This window comes from Lolium rigidum, chromosome 7, assembly GCF_022539505.1.
Source record: "Lolium rigidum isolate FL_2022 chromosome 7, APGP_CSIRO_Lrig_0.1, whole genome shotgun sequence".
Classification (NCBI taxonomy): Eukaryota; Viridiplantae; Streptophyta; class Magnoliopsida; order Poales; family Poaceae; genus Lolium; species Lolium rigidum.
The window spans coordinates 204,701,910-204,717,168 of NC_061514.1; the positions used below are offsets into that span (position 1 = coordinate 204,701,910).

General features: G+C 46.1%; 1 protein-coding gene across 1 annotated transcript; it reads right to left on the reverse strand.

The window, feature by feature from the left end:
* Nucleotides 1-69: 69 nt before the first annotated feature.
* On the reverse strand, nt 70-5,890 carry LOC124672464 (subtilisin-like protease SBT4.8). Its single transcript, XM_047208686.1, has 11 exons — nt 5,693-5,890; nt 5,550-5,623; nt 4,510-4,545; nt 4,310-4,401; nt 2,256-2,496; nt 1,653-2,154; nt 1,498-1,559; nt 1,183-1,404; nt 992-1,139; nt 684-899; nt 70-603 (listed from the first exon to the last, which is right to left on the reverse strand). The coding sequence occupies exons 1-11, from the start codon at nt 5,888-5,890 to the stop codon at nt 70-72; spliced, it is 2,325 nt and encodes a 774-aa protein (XP_047064642.1).
* Between the last annotated feature and the right edge of the window lie 9,369 nt (nt 5,891-15,259).

Here is a 15,259-nt window from a genome sequence, read left to right on the forward strand (position 1 = left end):
TCAGAGAAATGAACTACTGTATTCAACACGAGTGCATGCTTTCACTCGACGATGTATCCAAGTCTCCAGTTAAGCATCCACAGTATGGACAATCACCGGGCTCCGCACCTGGCGTTCACCGTCGGACCACACGACAGCAGCCGAGAAATACTCGTTCCCGTCGTGCAACGCGCCAGAGACCGTCACGGTGAAGGACATCCTCTGATGAAGATGGCTGAACGCCAGCCTCCTCGGCGAAACGGCGACAACAGTTTGACCAGGCCGCGAGCCTACAATCTTGGCGACGTACACAGATCCAGGCACGCCGACGTTGGTGACGCTGCGCGGGAAGCGGGCGGTGAAGTTCTTCCCCGGCACGGCGTGGAAGGCCATCGTCGGGTAGTTGAGGTCGGCGGCCGACCCTTTACGGCCGCCGTGGCAGGTCGTGGCGTCGTCGGAGCCGGTGACGAGCCGGAGCTGCGTGGAGTTGTACCCCTGGGCGCACAGCATGCGCACGTAGTCGCCCTCGCGCGCGTCGTACACGAGGCCCGGGTCCCGCGCCCGCGCCGGGTTGAGTTGCCCCGCGCCGTATGTGAGTTCGGCGCCGCCGCGGTTGCGCGACGGGTCCATTGGAGTTGCTGCAAGCACACGCCGCCGTTCTGCAAGTGACTACATTTGGGAATGAAAGACACGAGAGAGCGCATGCGCATTGATTGATTACCTGTGGTGATGAGAGCCGACATGATCATCGCCGGTGACCAGTCGGGGTGGAAGGACTTGACGTAGGCCGCGGCGCCGGTCGCGTGGGGGCACGCCATGGACGTGCCCGAGTCGATGTTGTACGCCACGCTTCTCCCGGCCACCAGTGACAGCGGTGACCACGCCGCCAGGATGTCGATCCCCGGCGCCGACAGGTCAGGCTGCAACGTCCATACAAATGCATGAGCACCAGAATTGGCATCCTCAACTGTGAAATAAGCCATTGATTGTGCCTGATTGATGAGCTAACAACCTTCAAGATCCCAGGAGTAATCGCGTTGGGACCTGGAGAAGAGAACCCGGCCACGATGGGGGCTTCAGAGTCGAAGGCTGCCTCGCTGGTGTGGATGGTGGCCACAGGATTACTGAAGAAAACATTACGATGTTTCTCCATTTCAGCTCTGCAAAACGAAATTTGTCTGGCTACTAGGCTGATAATCATACCGGGTTCTGTTTACGTAGGCCAGGATTCCATTGAACTGATCCTGGGTAACCATGACGCCAGGGAGGGTCACCTGCCACGCGACATCGGGCTCGGAGGTGGCCATGACTGCGCCAGCAGCGCCGACGATGGCCGGGCCGCTGCCATTGTTCCAAGAGGCGCAGAGCAAGATCTTCCCCTTGTATGACCGTCCTGCCACGGTCAGTGACTCTGGTTCACAAGAACTGCATCATGGACGACATGTTAAACCAATACGAACATCATCCCGTATTGTACAGCTGAAGATAAGTTTATGTCACTAAGGTTGTAACAATTACCCATTGATTGGGTGAATAAGTGGAGCTTTCTTCAGCTCGGGGAAGAAATTAATGGAGACCCCCTGTATGAGAAGAACATGTTAAAAAATATGGGACTACCTTGCGAAATGTTCCTTTTGCGAAGTTTCAGTAGCATGTCTCAGTGTCCCACTTACCACGATCGTCTTGCCGTTTCCCAGCACCAGCTTGTCGACGAGCCGGCGGTCGGTGCTGCTGGCGGCGACGGACAGTATCCACGGCGCGACGTTGCTGACGCGCCCGCCGTCCAGCCCGGAGTTCCCGGCCGCGGCCGAAGTGAGCACCCCGCCCCTCATAGCATGGAACGAGCCGATCGCGGCCGCGTCCTCGAAGTACCGGACCGGCAGCTTGCTTCCGATGGAGAAGGAGATCACGTCGACGCCGTCGCCCACCGCGTCGTCGAACGCCGCAAGCATGTCCGCGTCGCTGCACGAGTCCTCCCAGCATACCTTGTAGATGGCGAGTCTGGCGCCCGGCACGGCGCCCCGAGCCGTGCCTGCGGCCAGGCCGCCGAGGCTGACATTGCCCACCACCCGGCCCGCCACCGTCGATGCCGTGTGTGTGCCGTGGCCGTGGGTGTCCACCGGCGACAGCCCCTCCGTGATTCCGTGATGGTACGCGCGAGCACCGATGATCTTGCTGTGCATACGACATGTGTACGTCAACTAAGAGTTCACCGGCTGACCGGCGTGGCAACAAGAAATGGTCATGGCAAGAAGGAAATGGCGGCTGAGCAGTACTTGTTGCACGTGAAGTTATGGCAGGCGCCCTTCCACCTGCTGGGCGGCGGGCCGAAGCCTTCGTCGGAGAAAGACGGGGAGTCCTGCCACAAGCCGGTGTCGAGCATGCCGATGATGACGTCTCCCTCGAGCTCAAGGTTTTGCTTTGACGTCTTAGGGAAGCCTAGGAAGTCCCATGATCTTGTCGTTACAGGGCGCCGGTGCGTCCTGCTCCGGAAGATGGAAACCACACCCTCCGTGCCTACCAGGTCAAAACCATCCGGAGATTCGGTACATTCAGCAACAGAGCTACGCAAAATATTCAGCGACATAGCTACTTGGAATCAACCGGTTTTAGATTCGAAATTTTGAAGGAACAAAATCTACAAATTTCCTTTGGCGGAGCCAACACATCCACAGTGGCTGGATCTTACAGTGTACTCCTCCGCCCATGAAAGAGTTTACTTTTAGCTTTACTAAAAGTCAAACCATCTCAAACTTTGACCAACTTTACATAAAAATATGGGATTTGCTAGTTCTCAGCTAGCTAATTCGTGCTCAGTCAAGTCCTACACCATTTAATTTGCATCGTGATTTGTGCTAGTCATATATTGCAACATGAGTTTTATCTGAGATTTGATGACATTATCTAACTGAGAACAAAGTTAGTTCTTAGTCGACTGAGTAATAGTCACACCCTAAAAATATAACACTATTTATAAGGTAAAATATTATCTATTTCTATTTCTAGGTGTAATTACACCCAAATGTCATATGCTACCATACAAAGTATATGTAATACTTTATCGGTTTGAGTATGCTCATATACCATATCTAAGATGCTTCAAATCACATTACTTGAAAAAATTGCAAGAGGTCACATACTAGTAGTTTGCAATATTTTTTGAAATAACTTCATTTTTGTACTTAAAAAATGAGCATGTCAAATAATTATACATACTACCTATTAATTTGCATGGATACTACCTAAATAGTCTTACATACTCCTTCCGTTCTAAATTAATTATCACAGTTTTGGTCAAATTTGATCTAAATACATACGTATATAGACGCATTTCAATATGTACATTGGCTCATTTTGAAAAGAGAAAAAGGTTACATAATTTTTCCACACTGTCTATTTTTATTTATTTTTATTGAAATATGGAACTGTACAAAAAGTCTAATTGTACATGAAGGAGCTAGACATTAGCTCCAAAAGAGAGCGCTCTAGCAAAACCAACATATTTGGAACACACGGAATACATCATACTCCCTCCGTTCCTTTTTATAGTGCCTATAGATTTTTGGCATTTGTTTCAAAATATAAGGTTGTAGTTTAGCTTTTTTAAAATTACCCCCTCCCCGTTCAGCTCCCAAATCGTTCAGCAACCAAAATTGTTATGGTAAGTTTGGAAGATATGAATTTTCCAAATTTTACGTTGATCTCAAATCGTTCAGCTAGGGGTTTTATGTAAAAAATACTCTTGTGTTAATTTCCGTGCCAAAAAACAATAGGCACTATAGAATGGAACAGAGGGAGTATTACATACACATACTCTTGGTTATGACTGGTACTACCTTGATTTTGTATAACATTTACATCTACACCCGGGAGTAGTATTAATATGTATTTATGAAACCACATAGCTGCATGATGAAAATATATTTCATCACGGAAAAAATTCAGCATACCACCACAAATAGCATGTTCAGAAAAAAAATAGCATGTTTCGGGCGCAGCACTGCCTCAACTTAAAATTTTGAGCCTATTGATGATAAATTTGTGGTGAATTTGATTTAAAAAGTACAATGCTCCTTCAAGGTTCCATAGATGAAACTTCTACACAAGTGGACTGGTGTCAATGTTAACAAAATATAAGGTCATGTTTGCAAAAAAAAAATGTTAGCAGTTGGGGCCAGGTTTCAAAAAATCCTCTCTCCGGTTTCATAAGGGTTTTGGCTGTTGGCTACGAAGTAAATAAAAAGTGACTTTTTTAGTGAGAATAACAGACATTAATATATCCGAAAAAAGTTCGCTGATCTAGACGGCATGGTGACTTGCAGAGCATTACTGGAGAGCTTTTGTTTCTCGTCTTCTGTTAGCCTAGCTGCGAATCCACTTAGGCTTCTTTGGTAACTGTAGATGATCCTCTCGTGAGCGGAGCTACAAACAAGGTATAGACGATAAGTAAAGCAAAAATTCAGGCCCAGTTCCTTCATTCGGTGTCACTGGTTTAGTACAACAATGGATCTTGGTAAAAAGGATCCTGACCTGTCATCGAGGACCCTGTTGAGTAGCTCGTGGTGGGCAGCAGAGAAGCCTAGTCGACCCTCCGACGACGGCGATTCCCCCGCCGATCGATATCCCATGTACACGATGTATACCTGCACGCAGAACTCCACTTACTTATGGGCTTATGGGCTTATGGCTCTTGATGCATGGTTACTGTGTACATGTACGCAGAATGTCCGTGAGGTTTGATCTGACCTGTCTACCATCGCCGTCGCCGCCGATCTGATCAGAAGCATGCAGGCTAGTCACGGCGGAGGCCAGGAAGATGATGGCGGCAAGGATGGGAAATGGGGGTGCCATGAGTGCGCCGGCGGCGCCGGCCATTGCTAGTCTCTCTTTTCCGTACGTACGATCGTGGATTACGTTTGAGACTGATAGTGTGAGTGTATTTGTACAGCGGGCAGGACGTAGCTTTGGATACGACGGCAGGCGAGCGACGTCCCAGCTGGATCACTGGATTATATGCTACGTACGTGTCCAGTCGTCTCGCGAGCTTCGCTTGCACCGGAGCATTTCTTGGTGTCTTCTGGTGCGTGAAGAAACGGTAAAACGATGAAGTGTCCATCGCCTCATTGGTGCGTACGCCCGAGAGGTTAGTTCAGCACGTACTCTGCGTTGGATTTAAATCCCATCCTTTTATTGTATCTATCTATGCTAAACCAAAAGGATCAGGTTTAATCTCCTTAGAGCATGTCTAACAGGCCCCTTACTTTTCTGCCCCGTATAACGCTCGAAATTCGCCCCGTATAAAAAAAATGGTCGATCAGGCACCGCTCCGTCTAGCAGAACCGTATTTGACCCCGTATATTTGTAAATTTAAAACCGCGGGAAAGTTTCATTCATAGTTCGTCGATTATACATAGAAATCGACGTACCTACATACATACAAAATGCGCGATCGGATCGCGACTTCTAGTCGGAGAGGTCGACGGCCTCCGCCTGCGCCTGCGCCGCCCGCGCCTCCGCCTCCTTCACGGCGGCGATGGACGCCGCCTTTTCTTCCCTCCTCCGCCTTGTCCTTCTCGGCGGCTTCCTTGAGGGAGTCTTGAATCGCCTTCAACAAGGCGGGGTCCTGGTCCTCGTCTTCCTCCTCCTCCTCGCCGGCGAGCGGGGCACCTCCGCCGCTGGTGCTCCCGATCATCGCCCTCCACGCCTCGCTCACCCGACGTTGGCGCTCCCACTCGGCGAGCCACGCCGAGAACTTCGGGCCGCTCATCGGTTTGAGCGGCGGGTCCTCGTGGTACCAGCGGCCGCCCCGCGTGAAGTCGCGGAGCTTCTCCGGCACGAACTCCCCGCCGTCGTACTTGCAGGCCGCGCGACGGCTGCCGGCGGCGGATCTTTGCAGAAAGCCGCCACGCATCCTCCACGTTGTCCGGCGAGCGGGATCGCTCGATCCGCTCGCCGGCGAGGCGGTACTACGGCGGCGGGAGTCCATGCAGGTGGCGGCGGGTGGAATGCGGCGCGGGGGAGCGACTAATTGCTCGTCGGAGCAGGAGGAGGAGGCGGCGGCGCACGGCGGAGCTAGGGTTGCGAGTGAGGGGTTCCCTCACTCGCACCTGAGCCCAGTATAAATAGTGGGCGGAGGGGCCGATTTCCTGGGCCCCGTATTCCGCCGAAACGGGGGGGCCCGAATACGGGGCCTGCTAGACGGCCCAAACCTCGCCTGCCCCGTACGTCGCCGGAATTTTACGGGGTGGGCGGGTTATAAGGGGTCTGTTAGACATGCTCTTAGACTACCCACAATAGGAGTAGGTAGTATCATGCATCTCATGCATACAAAAAAGCTGATATGGCAGTGCAATTAAAGATTAGAGAGAGTATTGTACTAGTATCATAGGTAGATACCGTATCATAGCACGTAGTACTAGAAAATTTAATGTCAAATACATCTTGTACATAGATCTACATTAAGATTCTACAAATCAATTAATATAAGAAAATTATGATACTAGTACACGATATCATGCATCGTGGACATAGTAACATGTAGTAGTATCATACACATGATACTTTTATATGATATTATGCATTGCGACTAGTCTTACACTTTGGAACAAATCCGGATAGTCGTCGGAAATTCAATTTGGCTCCGGAGCCGTATGCCCCCCCCCCCCCCCCCCACCAATTTTTTTTTCTAATTTATATAAAAAATCAATAAAAAAAATCGCATGTATATCTCGACAATTTATGTACGTTTGTACAGTTTCACGGAAAACCGATATTTTTTATGGTCGATGTAAAAACGATAAAACATGTCTCACAAAAACCTTATTTTTAGCACCAAATTTTGTCTTTTTTACATAGCCCAAATATCAAGTACATTTTTCATGAAAAGACTTTGTACACACGTAACATGTGAAGTTGTACACTTCAATTTTTTTATTTGGATTTTTTTGACATTTCAATATAAAGGTAGCATATGCACCCAAAAGTCAAAACATCACTCCTGATAGTTGTATAGTGCATAGTTTGGTTTCTTTATGCCTTGATTATTTTTAGTGTATTTAAAATGCATTTTAAGGGATTAGAGGGGGCAAACAACACAAAATACTTTCACCTCATTGCAAATGAAAAACATAGGAGAAAATATCTTTTAGTTACAACAAGAGGAAGGAACAATTATTGGTCAAGCAAATTTTAAAAGCTACATCCCTGGTTTCTACAAGGGATTTTTCGGTGACCTGAATAGTTTCTCTTTGGTAGAAAGCGAGATTAAAGATATCGCGCAGTTATCTGCTGTGGAAAATAGTATTCTTCCAGCGGATTTGATGAAAAGGAAGCCATGATTCTATTATGCAAAAGAAGAAAAATAAAGCACCTGATTCAGATGGTTTTCCAGCAGAGTTTTATCGAAATTTTTAGTAAGCTATTAAATTTGATCTTATATGTTTGTTTGAGAGTTTCCAGCAAGGGGAATTACCTCTCCTCCACCTGAACTACGGTACCATCATTCTGCTTCCTAAAAAATGAAAACACAATTCAAAATCAGCAATATAGATCTATTTGTTTGATGAATGTAAGCTTCAATTTTTTTACTAAGGTTGGCACTAATCTCGTGACTAAGGTTGCACATTTAGTTATCAGGCCCACCCAAACTGCCTTCATGACAGGGTGGCGCATTTTAGAAGGGGTGCTCATTTTGCATGAGACGATCCATGAACTTGATTGGAAGAAATGGATGGGGTTTTGCTTAAAATCAATTTTGAAAAAGCATATGACAATGTTAGATGGCCTTTTCTTACAGCAGGTGTTGCGTATGAAAGGTTTTCATCCGAAATGGTGTAAATGGATTGACGATTTTGTTAGTAGAGAGAGCGTGGCTATGAAAGTCAATGATGACATAGGTCATTATTTGAGGACCTAGAAAGGCTTAAGAAAAGGTGATCTGTCGTCACCAATGCTATTTTAACCTGATTGCGGATACGTTGGCAATTTTAATAGCCAAGGCAACGGAAGACAACCAGGTTGAGGGTCCGATTCCGCATTTAGTTGATGGGGGGGGGGGGTATGTATCCATTTTGCAGTTTGCCGATGATACAATTATTTTTATGAAGCATGATATTAAGAAAGCATATTATATGAAGCTCATTCTTTGTAATTTCAAACAACTATGAGGTCTGAAATACTTTCACAATAGTGAGTGTTTTGTTTGGTAAAGCTCGGGACGCAGAAGAGGAGTATATATATTTTTTTGGTTGCGAGATAGGTTCTTTCCTAGTGAGATATTAGGTATTCTCATTCATTTTAGGAAATTAAACAATGGTGAATGGAAGGCTGTCAAGGATCACTTTGAGAGAAAACTCGCGGGTTGGGTGGGAAAACTTCTCTCTTAAGTGTATCAGTTGGTTCATATTAATTCTGTGCTGACTAGTCTTCACATGTTTATGTTATCCTTCTTTGAAATATCTATAGGGGTACATAAAAGACTGGATTTTTTTAGATCGGGATTTTTCTGGCAAAATGATGGCCACAAGAAAAAATATAGACTTACTCGATGGAAAATTATTTGCCATCGAAAGGATGAAGGGGGATTGGGAGTGAATATTTCAGATATTAAGAATAAGTGTTTATTGAGCAAATGGCTCTTTAAGTTAAGGACAAAGCAAGGAGTTTGGGAGGAGCTACTTAAGAATAAATACCTTCACTCCAAATGTTTATCTCAAGTAATGGCGAAGCCCTGGGATTCCCCCTTTTGGAAAGAACTTATGAAATAAAAGATGAATTTTTTGATCGTGGTTCTTTCACCGTAGGAGACCGTGAGATCACTAGGTTTTGGGAAGATATGTGGTTAGGGGATAATTCGCTTGCTAATCAATATCCATCTTTGCATAATATAGTCCAAAGAAAACAAGTTTTAGTGGCTAATTTCATGGATCATGTGCCTCTAAATGTGGTTTTACACATACGCTGGCCGGTGGTACAACCGATAGATGGACTCATTTAGTGTTGCGTTTGATGTCTATTCAACTAACCAAACAACCTGATACGTTCTCTTGGAAGTTAACACCATCAGATTCCTTTACTGTCAAATCACTATACCTTGATTTTTTATGAATGATCATACGACATTTCTTAGAAGTATCTTCGGAAGATGAAATTACCACTGAAAGTAAGCATCTTCATGTGGTTTATTCAACGTCATGTCCTTCTGACAAAGGATAACTTCATCAAAATAAGTTAGAATGGTAGTAGAAATGATGTTATTGTAATCAAGATGGATCAATATAACATTTATATTGAGTGACCGCTAGAAATTTTTGTATGGCGCATAGTGTATACGTCGGTTAACATTATCCCCCCAAAGAACATCACTAATATTTTTTGGTAATTGTCTAGCGGGTGAGGTTAAAAAACATAGAGTGCAAATTCGAGTTTGTGTTTGCGCTTTACTTTGGGCCATTTGGAATGTGAGAAATGATTATACTTTAACAAGACAAAATATACTTCTTTTACAGGTTATTCCTCTTGCTACTCATTGGATCCGTACATAGTCCTACCTATCACCAATGGAGAAGCGCAAGGATATATACATGCAATGCAACTGGCATTTTGACTTTAGATTAACACGATATTGCAGAGTCAAGTCATGTTATCTTTTATCTTTTTATGGTTGATACATAAATCAACCCTATGTGACCCATGATGTATTCTATTGTAAAACTAAGATTATTTCAATAAGGAAATAAAAGTCTGCATGCATCTACCGAGAGGCTAGATGCCTCCGTATCGAAAAAAAGAATTAGAGGGGATCATTCTGTCTAGTTGAAGACTGTTAGAGATACCGGCCAGATCTTGCACATTGCATACCATCTTACTTACACATAGTTGGTTAGGAGTATTTCTTGTGCAAAAATGTTGTAACGGTGACTACGATCCAAGTCGATCTACGCCTTATATTCATGTATATAATGATAAGGAAACGATATTGAGGCGTGCAGAAGGCTAACTATTAGACCTAGTCGACCCCAAACCCTAAAACCCTAACCTAAACCTCCCTCCCTCGCCACCTTGACTACCGACGAGATTGCACCAAAAAAAAGCAAGCTCAGGGCTCGGGGCGAAGTCATCGACGACCTCGAGGCCGACCTCTCCTGCCAACAAGCCGCCACCACTAAGGAAAAAGGAAAGGCGACGACCACCGTCGCAATACCTCAAACCCATAACTTACCCTCAACCCCAATCCCATCCCCAGATACTCTACCTAGGCACCTAGCCCATCCACATATGCCACCTCCATCAAGCTCAAGATCTCGATCACCCTTAACCTCAACGGCTCCAACTGGTGGGAGCTCTTCCTCATTGCCATCGACAAATACAACCTCCTCACATTTCATCGGCACCGCCAACACCATGCCCTTTGGAACACAACCCACATGGAACTAGGGGCACAACTACTTCACAATCACTAGCACAAAACCGATCTTTAGATTTGGTTCTCCACCATGGGTTGGTGGCGACATTCCAATCCGGATCGAAGCGATAGTTGCTACTGATACTATGGTTTCCATACGGACTTGGAAAATAATCTTGTGGGGTGGTTTTTATATTGGACCGCCTCTAAAAATACATTTTGAGAGTCTAGCGGTATATCACTATAAAAATGTTATTAGATACAATCCAAATATGTAGTTAAAGGGGTGTTTTCGTGGTTAAAGAATCATTTACGACAGAATGACAGTCGTCATGTCTATCGCGTCAATAAAAGATGTACCACGAACTGTTTGGTCTGTGGCGGATAAGCCCACAAATTTTCGGGTCGCGTAGATTGATTTGGGGATGCCGTTGATTGCTGACATCATGGCAATTGACAAGTGGAAGACACCGTTAACTAGCTAGTAACATCGTCATCTAGTTAAAAATCCATGGTAGACATGCCCACCCAAAGCGTACTATTGATTTAATAGGTTGGGCCCATCTAAGAGCTATTATTTAATATGTCGCCTATTGGACTTTTACCGGGGTGATCTACCTACGAAATTCTAAGCTTGATGTGTCGGCCGCCTAAGGCCTATTAAGCGTAAAAAAATCCATCCCATCTAAGGTCTAGTAAGATTAAGCGGGTTGGCCCATCTAAGAGCTATTATTTTAAGCGGGCCGGTCCATGTAAGGCCTTCTGAGGTAAAAAAAACCGGTTAGCCCGCTAGCGGCCTCATAAGGCTAAGTGGCCCAACCCCTACGACTTGCTAAAAGTTGATGGGTCTTCCAACTTAAACCTTCTAAAATATATTGGGCTGGCCCGCCCAAGTCTACTAGTTTAAACAAGGTGCCCAACCTAAAGCCTACTAAGATTAAGTGGGCCTCCCACATAAGGCCTACTGATGTTAAACGGGTAGACCCATCTAAGGCCTACTTTGTTTAGGTGGCTCACCCATCAGTTCTCATTACGACTACGACTAGCAACATCCCATTAATACTAGATGACAAGTCCGGCCCGACCCAGTTACGACATGTTAGTGTCTCACGGTATCACATGCCGACATATTCAAAGGTCACTTCAGCTCTTCATTTGGCTCATTAATTGTGCCCAATTAACGGCCAATTAACGACATATTGTTGTCGAACATGCTTTTTGCCCTGATAGGCTCATTTAGGACAAGAACCAACATGTGATTATTACGGACAGGAAACAAAGTGTAAATATCTAATATAAATTAACTAAATATTATATCATTTGCAAAGTTTTGAGAAAAATTTGCATATCATTGAGAAACTGAAAGATAATTAAACGCAACATTACACTCAGATGGGAGACCATCAATCATGCCAATGTGACTTCTCGTCCATTCGTTTATTTCGTTGAGTTGTGTACTCCCTCCATCCACAAATAAGTGTATATGTGGGTTTTTCAAGATAAATTATGAAATGGAGTGAAAAATACTACATTGGGAACATGCATCTCTCATCTTTAATTCTTTCACCTCCAATGAGATAAATGCATGTAGAAAACAAGAAGAACATGTGGTCAAAATTATTAGTTTAATTTCCGTGCGATGAGAGAGAAGAAATTAAAGTGCATTGGAAAGATAGGGGTACACATTTTGTGGACAAAGTTTAGAGCTAGATATACGCTCAAATGGGTGTGGCGGCTTTACCAAGACGAGGACTCTATTTGGGCTAGAATCCTCAAGGCAAAGTATCGCCACGCGGACAACATCTTGGCTGGGTCGGGCCAAGGAGGCTCGCGGTACTAGAAGAACCTCCATAGGATTAAATACTACTTCGGAGTAGGGGCTAAATTTGAGGTCGTTAATGGCGCTCGCACTCGTTTCTGGTTGGATTGGCGTCTTGGGGATATGCCTTTAAAGGACATTTTCCCTCTTTTCTTTGCGGTTTGCGAGGACCAGTCGACAACAGTGGCGCAGGTGTGCCTTTCCACTGGTCTAGGTGTTAGGCTCCGACGCTCTTTGGACCAGGAGGGGTTGGTACATTGGCGCGCGCTCTGTGATAGTGTTCAGGGGGTTGAGCTCAGGATAGGACATGATAAGGTTGGGTGGCATCTAGAACCCTCGGGCAGCTATTCGGTTAAGTCCATGTACGACAAACTCTCGCAAGGGGCGACGGTGGCCTTCTTCAAGGATCTGTGGAAGGCGGCGGTACCTCTCAAGATCAAGATTTTTTTTCTTGGCAGCTCATGATTGACAAACTGCCGTCCAGCTTGCAGATTGCGACTCGCAACGGCCCCTCAGATGGCTCCTGCGCTCTCTGTGGTGCCCCGGAGGACGCGTCCCACATCTTCTTCTCGTGCTCGCTATCCTCCTTTGTGTGGAGTGTGATGCGCCAGCTGCTGGAGTGCAACTGGCGTCCGTCATCCTTCGCGCAATTTCATCATATTCTTACTAGCTTGGTGGGCTACCCTAGGAGATTGCGTTGGGTGCTGTTGTTGGCACAGTCTTGGGCGTTGTGGCAAATTCGCAATAAGTTAGCGAAAGAGAAAGTTGTGCCTAACCATCCATCTGATGTTATATACAAAACCGTGTTGTTCTTGCAGTTGTGGAGTATTAACTCCAAGACTAGAGACAAGGAAGGCCTGTGCTGGATGATGAACGAGCTCCGGGAGATCTACTTCCGCTCGTGGGTGTAATTGTGCCTGAAGGATCTTCTTGGTGGCGCAGGCTCTTCATGCTGTCCGGAGGGGCCTAGTTATCTTAGTTGGTTCGGTTGTTGAGCTGGTCATGTTGGTTGTTTGTACCATGCTCCTCTGTTCTTTTTCTTTGGTTAAGTTGTATGCCGCAGCAGTTTGTAATAACCTTGTGATCTCATCAGGGCTTTATTAAGTTAAGGTCGGGCAGTATTGTCTTTTATCTAAAAAAAGTAGTTGTTTCCTCTCTTTCTACCGGTGGTTAAGCATGAAGAACTTCCAAACAAGACATCCAGTGTTACTACTGCTCTATGAAAAAGGCATCAACGCTTGATGTTAGGGTTCACCCTTCTGCCTTATATCAAACCAAGCGAGAAGTCTAAACCAAGTCAAATTAAATAAGGTGAATAGGAAACTGTGCAGACAAACTACAATATTCATTGTCAATGAATTTGAAACGCATAATTTGTCAAATATTACAAAACAAAACAGTCAATCGACGTGGCCCATACCGACCAACCTAATTAGAGTGTGGGGCAAACATGTATATAATGAACCAAGCGAGAAAAGATTATGTACCTTTTAAATTAGGCCAATACATTTGTAGTTGGAGAAAAGAAGATGGAGATGTAGCTAAAAGTAGATGACAAGCTTGCGGGTACCACTAGAAAAAGACCGACCTTCACAAAGTAAAAAAGTTGCTTCCGCGCGACGCACCAGAGAACGACATGTACCAGGCCTCGCACGCGTGCGAGTACGTCGAGTCAGTCCGAACTCGGAAGGGTGCGAGAGCAAGTACGAGCGTTTGGTAGCCTGGGCGCCCCTTGGCTCGCATCGGCCCAACATTTTTCGGGCAGTTTGATTCCCAGGGCTCAGTCGCGTTCTTGCATAGCACGGGTCTTAAAGCACCCCTGGGATAGGCCCCGGAGGAAGGCTCAGTTTGACAGTTCTCTAGGGCCAGGCTCTGGCGAGAAGAAAATCGACAGCGTCGTTCGCGCAGGAGCTCCGCCTCGGCATGGCGGGAGAAGCCGAAATCCGAGCAGCGTTGCGCGGCAAATGTAGGGGTAACCTCCCTCTTGGGTTATCCTCTCCATTAGCCCCCTCCCAAATTTTCCCTTCCCCCAAATTTCACACCGGCGGCGACCCAGATCTGGCATCGTGCATCTCCCTTCGGTCTCTGGCACCGGACCAGGCGGCGGAGCTTGCGCACATCTGCGGTGGCTTTCGGTTGTGTCCTTCGTCCGCCATGATGGAGGTAAGGGGAAACTCCTCTGCTCTACTGTAGTGTTAGATTCATGTTGATAGAACAAGTTCGGTTCGATAAGACCGTTTGTAATGCATAAATGTTGTTTGAGTAGAGCGACCAGCTCCAGCTTGTGCATCACGCCGCAGCACTCATCATTTGCATCCAAGCCTGGATCCTGATGGTGCACAAGAGAGCAGTTAGGCATGCTGCTTTTCCTCGTGTGACTTACGGTCCTATGGTACAACGAGATTAGGAGTGGATTGCCAACCTAAACCGAATCTACAACTGCAACGACATAGAGGCTATCCAGATGCTACAAATGAGAAGAGCACCTTTCTATGCACTTGTGAAAACGTTCAGGGGTAGAGGACTGCTACATGTGGGGAATCCATAGCACATTCAGGCGATCCACAGAGACTATCTCTCGGTACTTCCAGCAGGTGTTGTACGCAATTGGGGAGCTCAGAGGTGAAATGATCAAGCCAGCATCAATGAACATACCACCCAAGATCAAGAATAGCTACATGTGGTTCCCCTATTTTAGGGCGAGTACAAAATCATGCTCCTTCTACCTATCAGATGTGTGGTACTGTCAGAAACATGACTATGTGCTAATTTTTTGCAGGATTGCATTGGGGCTATTTATGGTACTCATGTCACTGCAAAGGTACCGAGATCAATGTCTGCAACATTCCGTGGGAGGAAGCACTACACCAGCAAGAACGTGCTAGCAGCTGTGGATTTCGATATGAGGTTCACCTACGTGCTTGCTGGGTAGGAGGGTTCAGCTCATGATGTGAGCGTCCTGGCCGACAGCTTGTCACGGTCTGTTGCAAATCCCTGAGGGTAAGTTCTACCTTGGAGATGCTGGATATGCATGATGACCTGGAATTCTACCTCCCTTC

Excerpts from the sequence above, each read along its gene's own strand:
- LOC124672464 (XM_047208686.1), bottom strand. The coding sequence starts at position 5,890 with ATGCGTGGCGGCTTTCTGCAAAGATCCGCCGCCGGCAGCCGTCGCGCG. Across the intron at positions 2,497-4,309 it reads CGAGAAACAAAAGCTCTCCA|GCACGGAGGGTGTGGTTTCC; the intron begins GTAATGCTCTGC and ends TTGACCTGGTAG. Across the intron at positions 1,140-1,182 it reads GCCTACGTAAACAGAACCCG|AGCTGAAATGGAGAAACATC; the intron begins GTATGATTATCA and ends TTCGTTTTGCAG.